The sequence below is a fragment of the Onthophagus taurus genome, chromosome 2 (genome assembly GCF_036711975.1).
Source record: "Onthophagus taurus isolate NC chromosome 2, IU_Otau_3.0, whole genome shotgun sequence".
Taxonomy (NCBI): domain Eukaryota; kingdom Metazoa; phylum Arthropoda; class Insecta; order Coleoptera; family Scarabaeidae; genus Onthophagus; species Onthophagus taurus.
This window is the reverse complement of record NC_091967.1, coordinates 180,600-200,873: the sequence shown is the minus strand read 5'-3', so window position 1 is coordinate 200,873 and position 20,274 is coordinate 180,600. Positions and strand designations below refer to the sequence as shown.

The 20,274-nt window shown below is 28.8% G+C and overlaps 1 protein-coding gene and 1 long non-coding RNA gene across 3 annotated transcripts; one reads left to right on the top strand and one right to left on the bottom strand.

Annotated features, from left to right (window-relative positions):
* The first annotated feature begins 2,043 nt into the window (after positions 1-2,043).
* On the top strand, positions 2,044-3,698 carry LOC139432770 (uncharacterized). Of its 2 annotated transcripts, none has more exons than XR_011642440.1 (3): positions 2,044-2,418; positions 2,496-2,751; positions 2,800-3,698. It is a non-coding gene; the product is annotated as an uncharacterized lncRNA (long non-coding RNA). The 2 variants fall into 2 exon arrangements; XR_011642439.1 differs by having other exon boundaries at positions 2,057-2,418; positions 3,110-3,698.
* A 141-nt stretch (positions 3,699-3,839) lies between these two features.
* Positions 3,840-18,662, bottom strand: LOC111422233 (uncharacterized). The gene is made up of 9 exons (XM_071201546.1): positions 18,474-18,662; positions 14,405-14,565; positions 14,066-14,342; positions 13,799-13,949; positions 13,158-13,309; positions 5,004-5,113; positions 4,721-4,949; positions 4,513-4,648; positions 3,840-4,458 (listed from the first exon to the last, which is right to left on the bottom strand). The coding sequence occupies exons 1-9, from the start codon at positions 18,508-18,510 to the stop codon at positions 4,266-4,268; spliced, it is 1,446 nt and encodes a 481-aa protein (XP_071057647.1). The 5' UTR covers positions 18,511-18,662; the 3' UTR covers positions 3,840-4,265.
* Between the last annotated feature and the right edge of the window lie 1,612 nt (positions 18,663-20,274).

The window sequence follows — 20,274 nt, the reverse complement described above, 5'->3', positions numbered from 1 at the left end:
TCTTAACGTAATTTGATTTATTACTAAACCAAATCATTACTGATTATATACTTTTAACCACACCTGACATTCAGAGTTACTTTGAGTGCTTAAAAAGTGTCGTTGGTTGCTTTTCATATTAATTTTTCAATTCCTTGTAGACTTTTCTACAGCTTCTTGTATACTGACGTTCGTGTGGATGTTTTGGAATCACCTTTATGGGCTTTTTTTTTTGTCTTGGTTGACCGTCCCATTAATATTTTGTATAAAACCAGATTGTGATCTCACAAACCATAAGAGATACAGAAATGGTTAAATGGGAGCAAAGTTGCGTATCTTATTGTCAGAGCTCATCATTTTTCAACTAAGTTTTTAGATCTAGCCGTTTTAGTTTTTAAAATATGGCCGAAAAACAAAAAAATGACTTTTTCGTTTTTTGCCTATGACTTCTTTTTTCTTCAAACGTCATTAAATGAATTGGCGTGTTTACTCGCGGTAGAAATAAGTCATTTTTGCATAACGACGGTTGCTAAGATCAACATAGCAAAAAAGTACTTTATCGCCGTATTATTTGCAACGTTTGAAGTTTTATTCGGAAGAGAAGCAGTTTCGTTTGTGGCTGGTCCGTCATTTTGCGATTTTTTTGCATAAAAAAGAGATGCTCTTTTCAAAATTTATATTTCATATCAAATATACAGAGTTGGATTTAAAAAATCATAACGACGAAGTTTACGATAGATAAGACATTATTTATGGTACATTAATTAAACCTTCATAAAATTTGCTTTAAAATGTTCTTTATTTCATGATGATATCTCAATTCGTTCTTGAGATACGACTTTTTTTTTAAATTTATCCAACGTCTCGAGTGCTTCGTTTTAATTATTTGTTGGGCACCTGATTCTTTTGCAGGAAGTGTTGAACATTAAAATTCGATAGTGCGTTTTATTATAATAAAATGACGTAAGTTTTATTTAAAATGTTTCGAGAAAACGAGTAATTTTTTTATTGAAAGGTTGAACCAAAAAACGATTTAAAACCGCTTGGCAACGTCGTCTTTACATTTTTTGTTGATTCACCTCCAGTATTCCTTCTTCACACAATAAATTAAGGAGGGGATGTTTGGAAGTTGATTCGCTAATAACGCATTTTAGTTGATGTGCGGGCATTTAAGGGTGATAAAGTAGCTTTGAAAAATAAAACTTATTACTTGAATTAAGTGATAAATACGTGTTATATTTATGCTAAGTGTTAGGTGATATTAGTGATGTGATATAGTTGAGATCATCGGATTGCTATTTTATGGATGTTAGAAGGTATCGTATTAATTCATTTTTTTTGTCACAATAAATTATTTATCTTTTCTTTCCAGCTGAGGTTCGAAGTAAAATCCAAAGGAAACAACATCCAATCGGTGAGTCGTTTTTAATTCTATTAGGAGATAATTGACTTATTTGACTAAGTAGTTTTTGTGTTTTAATCAAAATTCTTAAATATTTTGAACGGGCATTTCGACATAATTATTCAGGCGGAGGCAAACTTTCGTTTGAGATATAAAACATTAAAATCCGTCGAACCGTTCTTTGCTTATAGCGAATTTAATCAAAATTAATTAATTTCTTCTCTTATTGGGGGCTAAACTTCCATTCGGTAGATACGTGGAGTCATTTAAATAACCGTACGTAGGTAATTAGTAAATTTTGAGATCGGGCATTTCCGCCTTCGCATTCATTGTGGATCATACTTTCGATTGAAACGTTGATAACTAAAATTGATTAATTAATTAAGGAAATAATTGATGTGTTTGATTAAATATTATTAAATATGTCGAATCGGGCATTTCAACAACTGCATTTAGCTATTTAAATGCCATTAGGGCATTGTGACGTATAGATCTTGATAATCGAGTACATGGTTTATGAGTTATGAGTGCAGTCCAATGCTCTTAACGAACATTAATACTGTGCTGTATTACTTGTGTGATGTTTTATACACAAGTTATTAATCTATAAATTTGGGTTTCTTTAATTTTAAGAGACTCTTATTAAAAAACTCAGGGTTTCAGGCAAGTTCAGGTTCAAAAGAATATTAATCAGGTTCGACAAAAAATTCATTTAATTAATACAAAATCAAATTAACTCGTTTTATGAGTAACAACAAAAAAAATGGTTTTCCTAAATTAACTTTAATAACACTGCTTATTTACGAGAGATAAATTTTTAAAATAAAATAGATAACTGCGGTTATCGACTGAAATATCGATATTAGAGAGAACCAGTTTATTATTTGAGAGAGAGAGTAGGATAAAACTAGTTAGAACCGTTCTTTGAAAATAACAAATGGCCGATGTCTTAAATTGTCATCAAACTCGTTTAAAAAAAAAATAGAATTAAATAAATGAACGTTATTCAAGAAAAACTAATAAATCTTTACACACAAGTAAGTATTGATCAAAATTATAGGAAACTCTTGTGAGTTGTTCTTTGAGTTTGATTCTTTGAATTTTCTTTTTGTAGGTTATGTTAAATAATAAAATAAAATTATCATCCGACTCACTGTATAAAAAAAAGGATTGGAGTTCAATGTGGTATCTGGATTATGGAATTGTCTCTTGTGTTCGGGGCACTAACTAATTTTCTGGATTGTCTACAGGATTCTTCTTGCGGGTAATTGCACTGTTTGTTCTTCGGACATAGGGTCTTGGATGATCTCGAAGAAGTATCGGTAATTCTCGGAATAGGTTGTAGGATGATTCTCTTTTATTTTAATATTGTAAGTTGGTTTGACTTTTTTTTTTAAAAATTATCTTAAATTTTCGAGGTTATCTCTTCAAAAATTCTTCTATCTGACGACGTGGATTCGACGCTGGTCCGACGACGACTCTCTCACTCCCTGTTCGCGATCTCCTTATATACCCCGGCACTCCAACTGTTTTTTCCTCGTTTCTGATTGGTTCTTAGCTTCGCGCCCTTTTCAAAATTCAAAATTCTTGCTTCGAAACTAGCGTCATCTCTTGATTTTTCTCGGAATTAACCTTCAAAATTTAATTCTTTTTTCGTTGATTTCTCCCTTATTCCTTTATGAAACGTAATAAAACTTCGTATTCAACGTTGTCTTTTCTTGTTTATAGACATACATTGGAGTACACGCCAAATTTCAACAATGAGTAAAGTTAGAAAAATTCAAATTTAAATCAAGGATTTCTTTCTCAAAATAACGTTAAAACCTCAAAAGATGGATGAAAAATGTGCTTTAGGAGCTGAACTATAATAATTGATACATTTGGAAGTAAACAAAACGGTTTAAGATAAGATTTTTACCAACAAAAAATCTCTGTCACAAATTCTAGGTTATGTTCTCTCGGTGAACTAAGAGAATGTTAAAATTATTACAATACTTTGCTCAGCAAGAAGCTCAAAGTCATTCAGATCCTTTGGAGAGATAAACAGCGACCCAAAAATCGAGAATCTGATACGATTAACAGCAGGGCAGTAGCATAAAACTTGCTCAACCGTCTTCTCGTCCTCCGCACATAGTCGGTATTGAACATCGTCGGCTAGACCCAACAAGTGGAGGGGTGCTTTTAATCGGTAGTGCCCAGTAAAGACATCCATTAGAACTTTAATGCTGCTACAAGCAAGTCGTAAGATATTCCCGGGTTTAGCAGTTCTTTCCAGGAGAACTGGTCCAAGTCCACAATAGGCAAAATCATTCTTTAGCCCACAGATCAATCCTATGTTTGTTTGGCCATCGCAAATGATACATCACCTGCTGGGTCTGGCCCCACAAACGCTTTAGCGCTGCCCTGGACATCCGCATCAACTACATTCGGTATATTTAGAAATAAAAATAAAGTTAAATAAACTAAAACAGTATTTATTTTTACATTTTCAATAATTCTAAGATCGAGACACAATAATGATTTAAATCAGTTACTATAAGTACATTTAACCACTTAACTTCGAGAATAATAATAATAAGTAAGCCATTTTTTATTTAAACTGGTTCTTGAAGGACTATAATAATATTATTAATAATGCATAAACAGTTAGAAACGTCTATATATAAAAAATGGCTTTATACAGTAAAATTAATTAATATCCAAAGGAATATATATATATCATTATTCCAAAATAATAAAATTAATAATGATTTCATCAATATAAAAATATAACCTTTAAAAAGTTACAATTACAAACTTGCATAAATTTAGTTTTGTGCCCTTATTAAATATAATTCAAGATAAACATACATTAAATTAAAAATATCATTTTGAGATGGATTATTCAAAACATTTTTTTCAAATGGTAACATATTAATGTAAATAAAAGCGTTAAATTTACAAATATCGAAGTTGCGCTGCAAGGTGAATGAATCGCCCCCATAAAACCGTCAACTAGCTCCGTAAATCTTTCGTCTTTATGGCAGCTACTGGCTTTTATATGTTTCACAGAACACATTCGAATAGTATCAATATCTCTGTTTAAACAAATTATTAACAATTTTTTTTAATAATTAGTAAAGTTTACTTACTTGCACAGAGCTTCTTTTTCAATTACCACTTGACCATTTTCAACTTTATGTCTATCTACTCTTTCCATACATCCTTCAAAGTTATGAGTACTTTCGGAGTTTTTTAAACATTTTAAACCCCCAACTGTAAGGAAATCTGGAAAGAACATTTAAATTAACAAATTATAAACAAACGTAAATTATTATATTTCTATTAAATAAAACGTACCACGTAAATTTAATGCATTATCCTTGCAAGCAAACTCCAAAACGGCTTTAATAGAATCTCTAACAAACCCGATGAAGAATTCGTCTTCTTTTGGTAATAAACATTGTCGTAATTTTGGGTAAAATTCATCAGCGCAAATTTCAACCGTTCTTGATATTTTTGGACAATCATCTGGATTTCCCCCAAACAGATTTGATGACGCGCAAGACCAGAAGTTTTGGAAGGACGCCTAAAATATTAAAAACATAATAAAAAAAATTCTTTTTGTTAGGTATATATATACCGTTAAATCTTGGAAAGCCGTTGGTGTATTTACAGCGTTCATTCTGCATTTTGTTTCGAGGCCATTTGGTAGTAATGCTTCACGTGAAATTCTGTTGAGTGTTGTTAAACCTATTTAAAAGAAAAATTGGAGAAGTATACAAAACATAATTATTTAAGTTAATAAATATGTGTGTCAATTTTTAATTAGGTTTATTTTATTTCATTATAAGAGATATTATCTAATCTTGCGTTATTTCTGCTAATACTATCTAGCTTTCTATAAGGAGGATGTAGGCCTCAATTAACAGTATTTAGTCTTCTGCAAACGGTATCTAGTGTTTTGCAAGCAATACCTAGTGTTCTACAAACAACTTTTGAATTGATGTTCTATAACGAAGCGTAGAGGATAATAAAACCATAATAAGAGATAAGAAGAGCGCTGAGTGGGGTTGGATCAGGATAAATTAATATGGATGTGATGTGGAAATTAACTCAATTAATCAATTAATTTTTAATAGGTTGGTAAACACTATACAGGGTGTCTCAGCGAGACCGGTCATTAGACGTTTCTGGGGTTCTGGCGAAAATAAAAATTTGAGAATTCAGACTTAAGTATTATCAATTACGATCTCTTCGACTAAAATATTTTCAGATTTCTTGCACTTCCGGTTATACCGGAAGTCGCCACCTACTTTATTTTTTTAAATGGAACACCCTGTATATTTTTACACATTTGGATTTGTCTGTTTTCAGGGTTTATAAATAACTTTACTTTTTGCAATTTGATTCGGCCGTTCTCGAGTTATTCGAATTTTTCTAGAAAAATCTGCTACAGCAGACATTTGTTCAAAAAATCAGAGAACACTCGATTTTTGGGATATCAATTTAGGATTCAGAATATGCTTAAACAACATGATGGAGTATGTTTTGGTGCCGAGAACGGCTGTCTAGAACGTTTGGTCACTTTACTATGGCACGTTAACTTTTCAAAATTTGGAAGTACCATAACTTCATTTTTTTAAATGGCACCCCCCATATTTTATTACTTAGTCGTCTTCGGCGTCTCATTCTACATCTTTTATATCCCATATGTCCCATACCTAACATTAATAGTTTAGGATATAATTAAGGTTTTTTGAAAAATGCACACATATCATATGGATATTTAGCCTAGTGTGCCATGAAAAACAAGCCTTCTCAATGAGTTCTTGTCAAAGACTCACTTGTTTACCTCACTTGATGCATGTGAGCAAATAATTATCTGCTATGTCCCTTAATATTAGTACTGAAAAGAGTTAAAATCGATAACAACAACGAAAGTACTATTTACACAAATCAAAAAATTCTTAATTTATTTTTTATGCATAAAAAGCGTGACAAAGTTCGTAGTACGATTCCTAGATCTTCTTTGGCAGCTCAAATTGACGTGTTGGGACTGGGCTCAAAATAAGCCAAGGCATTCACCTCTTCCGTTGCATTATCTACTACATTTTTTGGTCAGTTTAACACGTGATTAATTCGTCCAAAATGCAAAAAATTTGCTTCTATTCTTCTAAATTTATCTTTTGTCATCGGAGGTAAATGCGGATAATTTTCATTAAACATTCTGCAAGTTCTACTAAGAACTTTGTCGCACTTTTCATGCACAAAAAATAAATTATGGATTTCTTCATTTGTATAAACATTATTTACGTTATTAATATCCATTTTATCTGGTTTCAGACTCACAAACATCAAACAACGTAAATCAGACTTTGACGTTTGTCAATAAGTCATTAAACATTTGTTTTCCATGGCACACTAGGTTAACCCTTTGTGTCCCGACGGTACTTTAAAGTACCGGTAATTTTAAACACTCATTTTAAACTGTAGTTATCTATTCGGCGCATTTAGAGCTGTCTATACTTTCTACTATACAAGTGTATACAAGAAATAATCTGTATAAAAAACGTCGCAATCCCCACTGTAGGATTTTTAGGTACACTTTAAACTTATTCATCCAAATGTGAGGTTAGAAGTTTAGTGAAAAGTGGTGCTGTTGAATTTTGTTGTTCAAGAAGGTATTTCTTTGATACATGGTTATTAGGTGTGATTATTACAGATCATTTTAAAAAGAAAACATTGAGCTTAAATTGAAAATAAGTCTCATTCCTTAATTTCTATAAACATGGTTTCTAAGAATTTTTAAATTAGCATCTTTTTTGACTCTTTTAAATGTAAGTGTTGTTTCAACATTTTTTTTCTTAATATTTTTCCAATCCAACCCAACAATTATTATACATCATGTTAAAGAGAAAACTTTGAGCTTTAATTTAAAATAAATTTCATTCCTTAACTTCAATAAATACGGCTTCCAGGAATTTTTAAAATAGCATCTTTTTTGACACTCTTAGGTTATACGAAAATGTAAGTTTTATTTCAACATTTCTTTTCTCTATATTTTTCCAATCCAACCCAACAATTATTATATATCATTTTAAAGAGAAAGCTTTGAGCTTTAATTTAAAATAAGTTTTATTCCTTAATTTCAATAAAAATGGCTTCCAGGAATTTTTAAATTAGCATCTTTTTTGGCACTTTTAGGTTATACGAAAATGTTAGTTTTGTTTCAACATGTTTTTTTTAATATTTTTCCAATCCAACCTAACAATTATTATACATAATTTTAAAGAGAAAGCTTTGAGCTTTAATATAGAATAAGTCTCATTCCTTAATTTCAATAAATACGGCTTCCAGGAATTTTTAAATTAGCATCTTTTTGGCACTCTTAGGTTATACGAAAATGTAAGTTTTCTTTCAACATGTTTTTTGTCAATATTTTTCCAATCTAACCTAACAATTATTATACATCATTTTAAAAAGAAAGCTTTGAGCTTTAATTTAGAATAAGTCTCATTCTTTAATTTCAATAAATACGGCTTCCAGGAATTTTTAAATTAGCATCTTTTTTGACACTTTTAGGTTATACGAAAATGTTAGTTTTAACTCAATATTCTTTTTCTCAATATTTTTTTAATTCAACCCATTGATTGTTATACATCGATTTAAATAGAAAGCTTCAAGTTTCAATTTAAAATAAGTTTTATTTCTTAATTTCAATAAACACGGTTTCCAGGAATTTTTGAATTAGCATCTTTTTTGACACTTAGACTATGCGAAAATAGGGGGATTGCATATTTTGCTAAAATTTTATTCCAAAGGCCTTTACTGAGTGTATTTTGATAGCGTTTTAATTCTGTCTGATTCTGTCACAAAGTTTCAAAATGTTTGACTTCTTGGGACACAAAGGGTTAATATCGATATGATATGTGAGCATTTTTTAAAAAACCCTAATTATTTCTCAAACTATTAATTTTAGGCATAGGACATATGGAGTATAAAAGATGTAAAATGAGACGCCGAAGACGACTAAGTAATAAAATATGGGGGGTGCCATTTAAAAAAATGAAGTTATGATAGTTCCAAATTTCGAAAAGTTAACGTGTCATAGTAAAGTGACCAAACGATCTAGACAGCCGTTCTTGGCACCAAAACATACTCCTACATGTTGTTTAAGCATGTTCTGAATCCTAAATTGATATCTCAAAAATCGAGTGTTCTATGATTTTTTGAGCAAATGTCCGCTGGAGCAGATTTTTCTAGAAAAAATCGAATAACTCGAGAACGGCCGAATCAAATTGCAAAAAGTAAAGTTATTAAATCCAAATATGTAAAAATATACAGGGTGTTCCATTTAAAAAAATAAAGTAGGTGGCGACTTTCGGTATAACCGGAAGTGCTAGAAATCTGAAAATATTTTAGACGAAGAGAACGTAATTGATAATACTTAAGTCTGAATTCTCAATTTTTTATTTTGGCCAGAACCACAGAAACGTCTAATGACCGGTCTCGCTGAGACACCCTGTATGAAAGCAGTAGTACAGGGTGATTCACATAAGAACCAACACAGAGCAGGGACATGTAGAGGACAATAAATTAAGATGATTTAACGCAACTTATCTCTATACTAAGTTGTACCCCTGAGGAGTTATAGGCCTTCAAAGTTGCGTCTTAAATTTTTAAAATATTGAATATCTTCGTAATACATTAAGCTAGAAAAACCAAATTTGGTATACGTTATGAGTGTACCGAAGGTATTAATTGGTAGCAAGTTGAGGCATTCCAAAGAGTTGATTAAAGGTGATGGTCCCCTAAATTTTGACAGATTTTTTTAACCTTTTGGTGAATTTAATGCATTATTACCTCATTTCATGTGGAATTTAATTCTAAAACTTTTGTTACTCTTATTGTTTTCATAAAAAACTTAAATAACTAAAGACACTTATTTCGTAATTTTACTTAAAATAAGCGAAAATACAGTAGTCGGCTATGAAATTGTACGTCAAACTTGACAAATAGGTTATAAAGTTATTTGACAACAAGGTTTTATAACCTATTTGTCAAGTTTGACATACAATTTCACAGCCGACTACTGAATTTTCGATGATTTTAAGTAGCATTAACGAAATACGTGTCTTTGGTTATTTGAGTTTTTTATGAAAACGACAATGTTTTTTAAAAAATAATAGGAGTAAAAAAAGTTTTAGAATTAAATTCCACATGAAATGAAGTAGTAAATTATTAAATCCGCCAAAAGGTTAAAAAAATATGTCAAAATTTATGGTACCATCACCCTTAATCAACCCTTTGAAATGCCTCAATTGAGTTCAATTTGCTACCAATTAATACTCTTTTTACACTCATAACTAGGGCACGGAACTTTTGTAACGAAACGATACGATCCCCTCCCCCCTCCACTTATTCTCAGCAGAAAATTTCATACAAAAGTTGTTCTAAATTAAATTCTAAAACGATTTTCTCAATAAAAAATATATAAAAATATATGTATATATAAAAATTTTTTTGAGGTTTTGTTCCCAATTATTGATCAAATCAAAAATTTTTATTAACAATATTTGTTTAGAATTACTTCAGGAACAGTGTTTGTTAATACAATTTTTTGCTAACTTGAAATTTTAATTTCCCTCTGAATAGTATGCTATCAAAATTAATTATCTCGATAATTATTGTTTTTATCAAAAAATGTTTTAAATAAAATTTGTTTCAATTTCAATTTTGAATCAATTATCTTAATAAAAAATTTTTACATCTCTATCAATTAACCATCTAAAAGTAATTATGTATAAAAATTTAAAAATTATTATTTTGAGGTTATCTCCTTAATTATTGATTAAATCAAAAAAAAATGTTGACAAAGTTTGTTTAGAATTGTTTCAGGAACAATTTTTGTTAACATAATTTTTTTCTAACTTGAAATTTTAATTTCCCACTGAACAGTATGCTACAAAAATTAATATTTTTGAGGTTATATCCTTATTGTTGATTTAATCAAAAAATGTTGTTAACAAAATTTGTTTAGAATTACTTCAAGAACAGTGTTTGTTAATACGATTTTTTGCTAACTTGAAATTTTAATTTCGCTCTGAATAGTATGCTATCAAAATTAATTATCTCGATAATTATTGTTTTTATCAAAAAATGTTTTAAATAAAATTTGTTTCAATTTCAATTTTGAATCAATTATCTTAATAAAAAATTTTTACATCTCTATCAATTAACCATCTAAAAGTAATTATGTATAAAAATTTAAAAATTATTATTTTGAGGTTATCTCCTTAATTATTGATTAAATCAAAAAAAAATGTTGACAAAGTTTGTTTAGAATTGTTTCAGGAACAATTTTTGTTAACATAATTTTTTTCTAACTTGAAATTTTAATTTCCCACTGAACAGTATGCTACAAAAATTAATATTTTTGACGTTATATCCTTATTGTTGATTTAATCAAAAAATGTTGTTAACAAAATTTGTTTAGCATTACTTCAGGAACAGTGTTTGTTAACACAATTTTTTGCTAACTTGAAATTTTAATTTCGCTCTGAATAGTATGCTATCAAAATTAATTATCTCAATAGTTATTGTTTTTATCAAAAACTGTTTTAAATAAAATTTGTTTCAATTTCGATTTTGAATCAATTATCTTAATAAAAAATTTTTACATCTCTATTAATTAACCATCTAAAAGTAATTATGTATAAAAATTTAAAAATTATTATTTTGAGGTTATCTCCTTAATTATTGATTAAATCAAAAAAAAATGTTGACAAAGTTTGTTTAGAATTGTTTCAGGAACAATTTTTGTTAACACAATTTTTTTCTAACTTGAAATTTTAATTTCCCACTGAACAGTATGCTGTTCTTTTAATCAAGATTTTCTGAGAACGAGTGGAGGGGGAAATCGTATCGTTTTGTTACAAAAGTTCCGTGCCCTACTCATAACGTATACCAAATTTGGTTCTTCCAGCTTAATTTATTACGAAGATATTGAACTTTTTAAAAATTTAAGAGCCAACTTTGAAGGCCTATAACTCCTCAGGTGTACAACTTAGTATAAAGGTAAGTTACTTTAAATCATCTTAATTTATTGTCCCTGTTCTGTGTCGGTTCTTATGTGAATCACCCTGTATTACACCTACCGGGTGTCCCTCAAAAGTGGCTCACCCCCATATTTTTCTTTATTATTGGTGATATAAGAAAACCATTTGGAATGCATAATTAGGTCGCTAAAACGGATTATTACGACATGAAATCATTCTTTTTGTTCTTCCGGTTATACCGGATGTGAGTACTAATTTCGCTATTTTTTTAAATTTATAATTTTTTTTTCTTCAGTTGGGTTGGTAGTATAATTTCACATAACTTTTACTTGAAAAAATTTTCACGATCGCTTATAATTTTTGAAAAAAAAATATTTTAGTTATTTTATAACGTTTTAGTACCTTCGGAAAATGTATTACAACTTTTGACGCATAGTAGCTAGGTTAATAGTATAAACTACGTTATGTCCCTCTTGATTTGCTATTTCTGCAGTGATCACAGCTATGCTTTAGTCAGTGGTTCTTTTTTAATAATGGTGTAAATTAACAGTTGTATTAAATTAGTTTTAAAAGAAAAACGCGATCAAAAGAGAGATCTAAGATCTATCCAACTGAAAATCTATAATTTTTTATAGATTTAAAAAAATAGCGAAATTAGTACTCACATCCGGTATAACCGGAAGTACAAAAAGAATGATTTCATGTCGTAATAATCCGTTTTAGCGAGCTAACTATGCATTCCAAATGGTTTTCTTATATCACTAATAATAAAAAAAATATGGGGGTGAGCCACTTTTGAGGGACACCCGGTATAATAAAAAATAAAAATCGAAAACTGTTTAATTAATAGTAATTGTTTTAATTGAAATGAAAATGTTCGTTGCTTGTAGTTTCACCTTTGCTCTATGATTCCCAATAGTTTATTATGCACTTTTAATCGCTTCATTAATAAGTGGGGTCAAAGTCCATTTTTGAATCGTGGAACAATATATCTTTCAATATTTATCGCCATTGATAAGGGTTTTAGACAAAAAAGCGGAACTATCACGACATGCAAAATAAAAGAAAAACTTACCGATAAATCATTTTTTTATTGGGAAAAATAAATTTAATCATTACAGATTCTGATCATCCTGAAATAAGGGAAGATTGATATAGATATATATATCAATATGTAAATAAATATGTATATAAGAAGGAAATTTATAAAAGGAACGTAAAATAAAACGCAATTAGTGTACAGAAAGAAATTTTTAATTCATTTAAACTATAAAAAAATTAACGTTCACATAAAACAAGAAAATAAAGTAGTACCAAAATCTGTAATAACCAGTTTTCATTTTTCCAAAGAAAAGTAAAGGAAACAAAAGTTACTTTAACAATAAAAAATCCTAAATTAATATCACATTTACCGTACCAAATAGATTTTTATGTTTTTATTTATTAATATTTTGAAAAACCACCAGAATATATCAATCTTATACTTTTATTATATTTTTTTATAAAGCGTACCATTATATTAAAATAGATATTTATAAATATAAAGACTTATGATTACTATTGATAAAAAAAGTGCTTAAAGTTTATGTAATAGTAAATGTAATATACTCTTTTTTGTCGGTATTATTCATTAAAAATAACTTAGAAACTTTGGGATAGAGCTATTAGTGACACTAACGAAACAACAAACATTCCCATTGAGGAGAATGAATTTCCGCTGTTCGGATTGAACTTACGAGTCTCCGAATGGCTTTGTGGCGGGGTTGTTGTCGAACAGGGCAAACTCTTCTTTATGTATTTAAAGAGCGAATCCACAACGTTAGCAGGTGTTTGGTTTTCGCAACCTTCCAGTTTTTTAGTTACACAATTTTGTAACTTTGTGAAATCACTAGAATTTAATAAGAAAAAAATTGTTAGTATATATTAACTGACTTAGTTGGGTGGATTGAGTGGTTCAACAAATATCACTGCTACTCGCTAACCCAGATAAAGGAAGAGCATTTCTAGGTGAGGTTAGCTACTTGCGCAACATGAGCAAGGACGAAAATACAGCATAAGTATGATTTCTGTAACACCAGAAGACAATGATTGACTTCATGATAACAAATAGAGCTGTTATTAGATGTGATGTCTTAACATTATTAGCCCATAAAGCTGATTACAAAATATTAATGGAACATCCACAGGAATGTAAAGTCAAGAATTACTGGAAAAGTCTACAAGGAAAGGAAAAATTAATATAAACGCCACCAGCCACACTAAACCATGGTTTTGCAAAGAAATAAGGCTTATGGTGTAAACAAGAGAAGATACCAAGAAGACAAGAACATTCTGGGGGTTAATGATGATTTAAAAAAAAAATTAATATGCAACTTACTCGCATTTACCGTCGTCAATCAATATAAGGCTACCAAGGTTTTCAATACCCATATCTTTAGGAATCATATCGGAAAATGTTTCGTTTACGCAATTTTGAATTTCGTTCTTCTTCGATTCAATACATTCAAAACCACCTTCAGCAATAAACACTAAAATAAAAACAAATCATAAATATAAAATGTATTTTTTAAAAGTGGTTCTGACTTGAAAGTGTCACTTTATACAAACATTAAATATTCTTGTAAAAAAGAGCTTGATTACTTACTAGCAACTCGATCTCCATCTTTATAACACATAAAATCCAATAAATTCTCCGTTAAATTCTGAATGGTTTTCGCGGTTTCCTTTTCACTTTCTTCCATACACTTCTCCAAAGTTGTTTGGAATCCATTTACGCAACCTAACAATTCGGGCTTCTTTTTGCAATATTTCCCAAAAACTTCTTCCATCGCGCCGCGTTGTTTTGCTTCATCCAATTCCGTTTTGAAAGCTGTTACGTTTACAATCCCTTGGAAACATGATATTAAGGTATCTTTTGCTTCCTAAAAAATGATCAAAAAAACAAATTAATTCTTTATAGTAATTTATGTTGAATCGTTTTTACCTGGACTTCTTCAAAAGTTGATTCGGTTCCACTAACTTTTAAACATTTTTCTTTAAGCCCTTTTGCTCCTTCTTCAGCGAGTTTCTTAAATTGATCTTCATCAACATTTAAATTTGGATCGTTTAAACTCGTTGGTAAATCTTGTCCAGAAACGGAATAAACTGTAACAAAAAAGGCAAATTTCAATAATAGAAGAGGAGTTTACCAAAATGCCTTTATTCGTGACTGATTGAATGCAAACATTGGCAGATAATCATTGATAGGTTATCTGTCATCTGTCATTTTGACAAGGTTTTGAGCTTATAGGTTAGGTTGAAATGTCAATTTTTTTGTGTTCTAAAATTTTTCTTTTTTATAATCCACAACTAACGTAAGTTATGCCAGTTGTATACAATTACAGTTGCTCACAAAATTAAGTATACAGGGAAATTGGAGATAGATAATTGTGAATATTTCAAATAATTATTAATTTATTTTAAAGTTTGTGATATACAGTGAATTTCACTTAAGATGCAATAAGTATTTGTGACTGTGCAACTATAAAATTAGAATTAATACTATACCTAGAACTAGAATCATTCGGGATTAGCCGTCTATAGAACGTGCGGCTAAAACGAAATGATTCTAGTTCTAGGTATAGTGTTAGTTCTACTTTAATATCAGAAAAATTAACAACAATTTAGCGCTTAATAACAAATAAAACTAGAACTAACACTAGACCTAGAACTAGAAAGTATCTAGGTATATAAAATTTTTTCGGTTTTAGATTTTGACATACTATGACAATTTTCGTTTTTTTAAATGGAAACAAGTACTGATTATTCGTTTATTAAATTTGTTATTTTTTTCTGATTACAAAAATATAGGGTTCGACAGGTCTATTTCTTATTGTTTTAGAATAAAGCTAAAAATAAACTTTTTTTTAGTGTCGTCGAAGAAATTAAATTTACAGTTTCCTGTAAATTACGGTACAATAACTAAAAAAACATATTTCTCCAATCGCAAACAATGTAATCCATTAAATATTTCCGTATTAACAGTCGGTGTAATAAACATAATTATTTGTTTCTAAATACCAGAAGTTATATTCTTATTTAATTGTTAACTTTTTAGATTTTACTTACCGCCCCGTAATTTACAGGAAACTGTAAATTTCATTTCTTCGACGACGTTTAGAAATGTTATAAAAAAGTTTATTTTTAGCTTTATTCTAAAACAATAAGAAATAGACCGGTCGAAGCCTATATTTTTGTAATCAGAAAAAAATAACGAATTTTATAAGCGAATAATCAGTGGTTGTTTCCATTTAAAAACACGAAAATTGTCATAATATCTCAAATTCTAAAATCGAAAAAATTTTTTTGACTACGTCACAAAATTCTCTGTAAAAAAGTGTCCATATAATGTCTTAGTTATAATACTTCACCTATAATAATAACCAAGATAATTGCACTTGTTGGTTTTACGATATTTTCAATTTTGGCCTCTAGGGGACAAACAAAAGATGATAGCGGTTTGAGGTTTTCAATATTAGAATTTATTTAAAAAAAGAGATCGAGACATGTAAGCTACTTTTTTTCTAATTCTTATAGTTTCGGAGATAGCCTATTCGGAAACTATAAGAGTTAGAAAAAAAGTAGCTTACATGTCATGATCTCGTTTTTCGAGAAGCTGCTAATGCCGAAAACCTCATAGCGCTATCGTCTTTTGTTTTTCCGCTAGAGGCTAAAATTGAAAATATTGTAAAACCAGCAAGCGCAATTATCTTGGTTATTATTATAGTTGGAGTATTATAACTAAAACATTATATGGACACTTTTTTACAGAGAATTTGATGACGTAGTCAAAAAAAAATTTTCGGTTTTAGATTTTGAGATATTATCACAATGTTCGTTTTTTTAAATGGAAACAACCACTGATTACTCGCTTATTAAATTCGTTATTTTTTTCTGATTACAAAAATATAGGGTTTGACAGGTCTATTTCTTATTGTTTTAGAATAAAGCTAAAAATTAACTTTTCTTTTAGTGTCTTCCAAGAAATTAAATTTACAGTTTCCTGTAAATTACGGTACTATAATTATAATTAAAAATTAAAAAAACATATTTCTGATATTTGAAACAAATATATTTGTTGAACTATTTAATTTAAATATGTAATTATACAAAAGTTGGAATAGATTGCATAATTTCACATTTTTATATTAATATTTAATATTATTATTAAATGACTTAATAAATTATTGATAGATGGCGCTCATATATATTTTTTTAATTCAACCTAAACATAGCAACATTTGTTTGTATTCAAAAATTTTCTAAAAATCCTGTTTTTTAAGATGGATTACGAAAATTACGAAAAGTTTAACATGTTAGAATGTTACATATTAGAAAATAAAGTAAATTTTATATAAATTTTTAGTAGAATAATTTTTAGTTATAGTACCGTAATTTACAGGAATCTGTAAATTTAATTTCGTCGATGACACTAGATGGAAATTTTATAAAAAAAGTTTATTTTTAGTTTTATTCTAAAACAATAAGAAATAGACCTGTCGAACCCTATATTTTTGTAATCAGAAAAAAATAACGAATTTAATAAGCGAATAATCAGTGGTTGTTTCCATTTAAAAACACAAAAATTGTCATATTTCAAAATCTAAAACCGAAAAATTTTTTTTGACTATGTCATTAAATTCTCTGTAAAAAAGTGTTCATATAATGTCGTAGTTATAATACTCCACCTATAATAATAACCAAGATAATTGCACTTATTGGTTTTACGATATTTTCAATTTTGGCCTCTAGGGGAAAAACAAAAGACGATAGCGCTATGAGGTTTTCGGCATTAGCAGTTTCTCGAAAAATGAGATCATGACATGTAAGCTACTTTTTTTCTAACTCTTATAGTTTCGGAGATAGTCTATTCGGACATCGAATTTGAATCACCCTGTACATCATAGGTACCTTGTGAAGAAATGGTTGTTATACAATAGTTTAAAACAGCTAAAAACATCACCATAGTCTCCGGATATGAACCTTATTGAATATTTATGGGAAGAAGTTAAAGTTCAGTTAAAAACTCGCCAAACTACACCAAAAAATTAGCGATAATTGACGCCAATAGAGGGTTTATAGCGTATTAAGACATAATAGCAACCTAAACTTAATCACTTTTGCTGAACTGTACACTCAATTTTGTGAGCACCTGTATATCAATATTTGAAAGTATTTATATGATTTATATTATCTAATCAAATAAATAAATTTAGCAAAACGAACAAATAAGATAAAAATGTTGACTAAAGGGTTGATTAAATAACATATAAATAACACTTTTTTATAATATACAGGCATAATTTTAATCCCAAATCTAGAGTAAAAATGTTGACGATTCGTGTAAAACACACTTAATACAATAAACAATAACTCTTTCACATTATATGTATACTTAAAACATTTTTTTCTAAGAATAGAATAGATAATGAAATTATAAAAATATAATACCTGACGTCATAAAATTTCAACCTCGTGATTAATGAATCATTAAAAAAACCTTATAGAATTCCATGATTTCATAGTAACATAGAATTTGAAGTAGTATTTCATGATAATATTATATAACAATGTATTGATTGATCTATTTTTAAAATAAAAATATAATATAGATAATTAAAAAATATGTAGTACACATACATATTTAATTTTTTCTTAAATGGACGTATTTAAAAAAAATATCTTCATTACAAAAGAAAGCATAACTGTATGTTAATAACATCTGCGAAATAATTATCGTTATTTTTGAACAAAGTGCGTTCAAAGTCCCACCAACAAAAAAAAATCTTGCAATCAACACTCAAACCTTGTAATAAACCACTTTAAAAGGAATGACTCGTTAATTTTTAACATGTTAATTTCTAACACATTAACTTTTAACGTTAACGTCTTTTTTATGGAATGATGTGAATCAACAACTGTTTGATTCTTAACTTATGAGAAAAAACCAATGTCGTTTTACATTAAGGTCAAAGAATAACATGAAAGCTATATTAATCTTATGATATATTTACCTGTTAGACAAGCGAATAAGAAGTAAAATGCGTTCATATTGATTTGTTTACGAAGAATCACTACGACGAACAAAAGTTTGTTGATTTTACGTTTTCTGTTTAGTATTTTAACGCGTTCACGGACGTTATAAAAGTATGACTAGACTGTAGACTGGTTTCTGGTTGTTCGTTCTGGACGAAAAAATTGGGTATGTGATAGGAGAAAACGATGATATTTGCGCATGGTCTGTCGTATGGAAGGTTGTCTAACTACTAAATTTTATAGCAAAAGTAAAACGTCATTAACACTAAATTGATTATTTTTAAATTCATTCCTTTCTTTTTGGAATTTTTTAATTAATTTGATTTACTTGAAATATAATACAATATTTTATAATATGGTATAATACAAATTGCGTTATAATTAATTACATTAACACAAAAATGGAACAAGTTAAAATGTTTGAGTAACCAGGTGACATCACAATTATCTCTTTTTCCCGTTTTCTCCTCATTCTATTCGATTGGATAAGTTTTTCAAAGAATAAGAGGATCTTGATATTTGCACAAGCGGTTAGATTTTATGTGTTCTGCATACTGACGTCAATTTTATCCTTAAAAACATTGCTAATTAATTTTAAATTTATTTTTAAATGTTTATTAATTGATTTCGGTCATTTCAAGGTTGCTTTTTTTATTAAGAAGATTACTTTTTTATAAATATATAATAATTACAGTATTAAACTTTACTAAAAAATTCACTCTATTAAAATATTTAAATTAAATTTAGAAAATTAAAGAAAAACAACGTCGCATAACTACTAAGCTATTTGATAATAGATGGCGCTACAATTTTTGTGCTATACTTACTGAGATGTAAGTAGTGTTAATTCTAGTTGTATATAGTTGTTATTCAGCGTTAGATTGTTGTACATATATTTATATTGAACTAAAACTAGACCTAGAACTAGAAACATGCGTGTTTAGCCATTGTTAAATCCGAATGTTTCTAGTTCTAGGTCCTGCATTAGTTATGGTGGTAGTGTAATCATTAATTCTAGCTATTAGCACTATTACCAGAATTACGCGCGTGTACAGGGTGGTTCAAATTCGATGTCCGAATAGGCTAACTCGAAAACTATAAGAGTTAGAAGAAAAGTAGCTGACATGTCATGATCTCGTTTTTCGAGAAACTGCTAATGCCGAAAACCTCATAGCGCTATCGTCTTTTGTTTTTCCCCTAGAGGCCAAAATTGAAAATATCGTAAAACCCGCAAATGTAATTATCTTGGTTATTATTATAGGTAGAGTATTATAACTAAGACATTATATGGACACTTTTTTACAGAGAATTTGATGACGTAGTCAAAAAAATTTTGTCGGTTTTAGATTTTGAGATATTATCACAATTTTCGTTTTTTTAAATGGAAATAACCACTGGTTATTCGCTTAATAAATTCGTTATTTTTTTCTGATTACAAAAATATAGGGTTTGACCGATCTATTTCTTATTGTTTTAGAATAAAACTAAAAATAAACTTTTCTTTTAGTGTCGTCGAAGAAATTAAATTTACAGTTTCCTGTAAATTACGGTTCTATAACTAAAAATTAAAAAAACATATTTCTGATATTTGAAACAAATATATTTGTTGAACTGTTTAATTTATATATGTTTTACACAAAAGTTGGAATAGATTGCATTATTTCACATTTTTTATTACGATTTAATATTATTTTTAAATGACTTAATAAATTATCGATAGATGGCGCTCATGTTTTTTTTAAATTCAAATAAACCTAGCAACATTTGTTTGTATTCAAA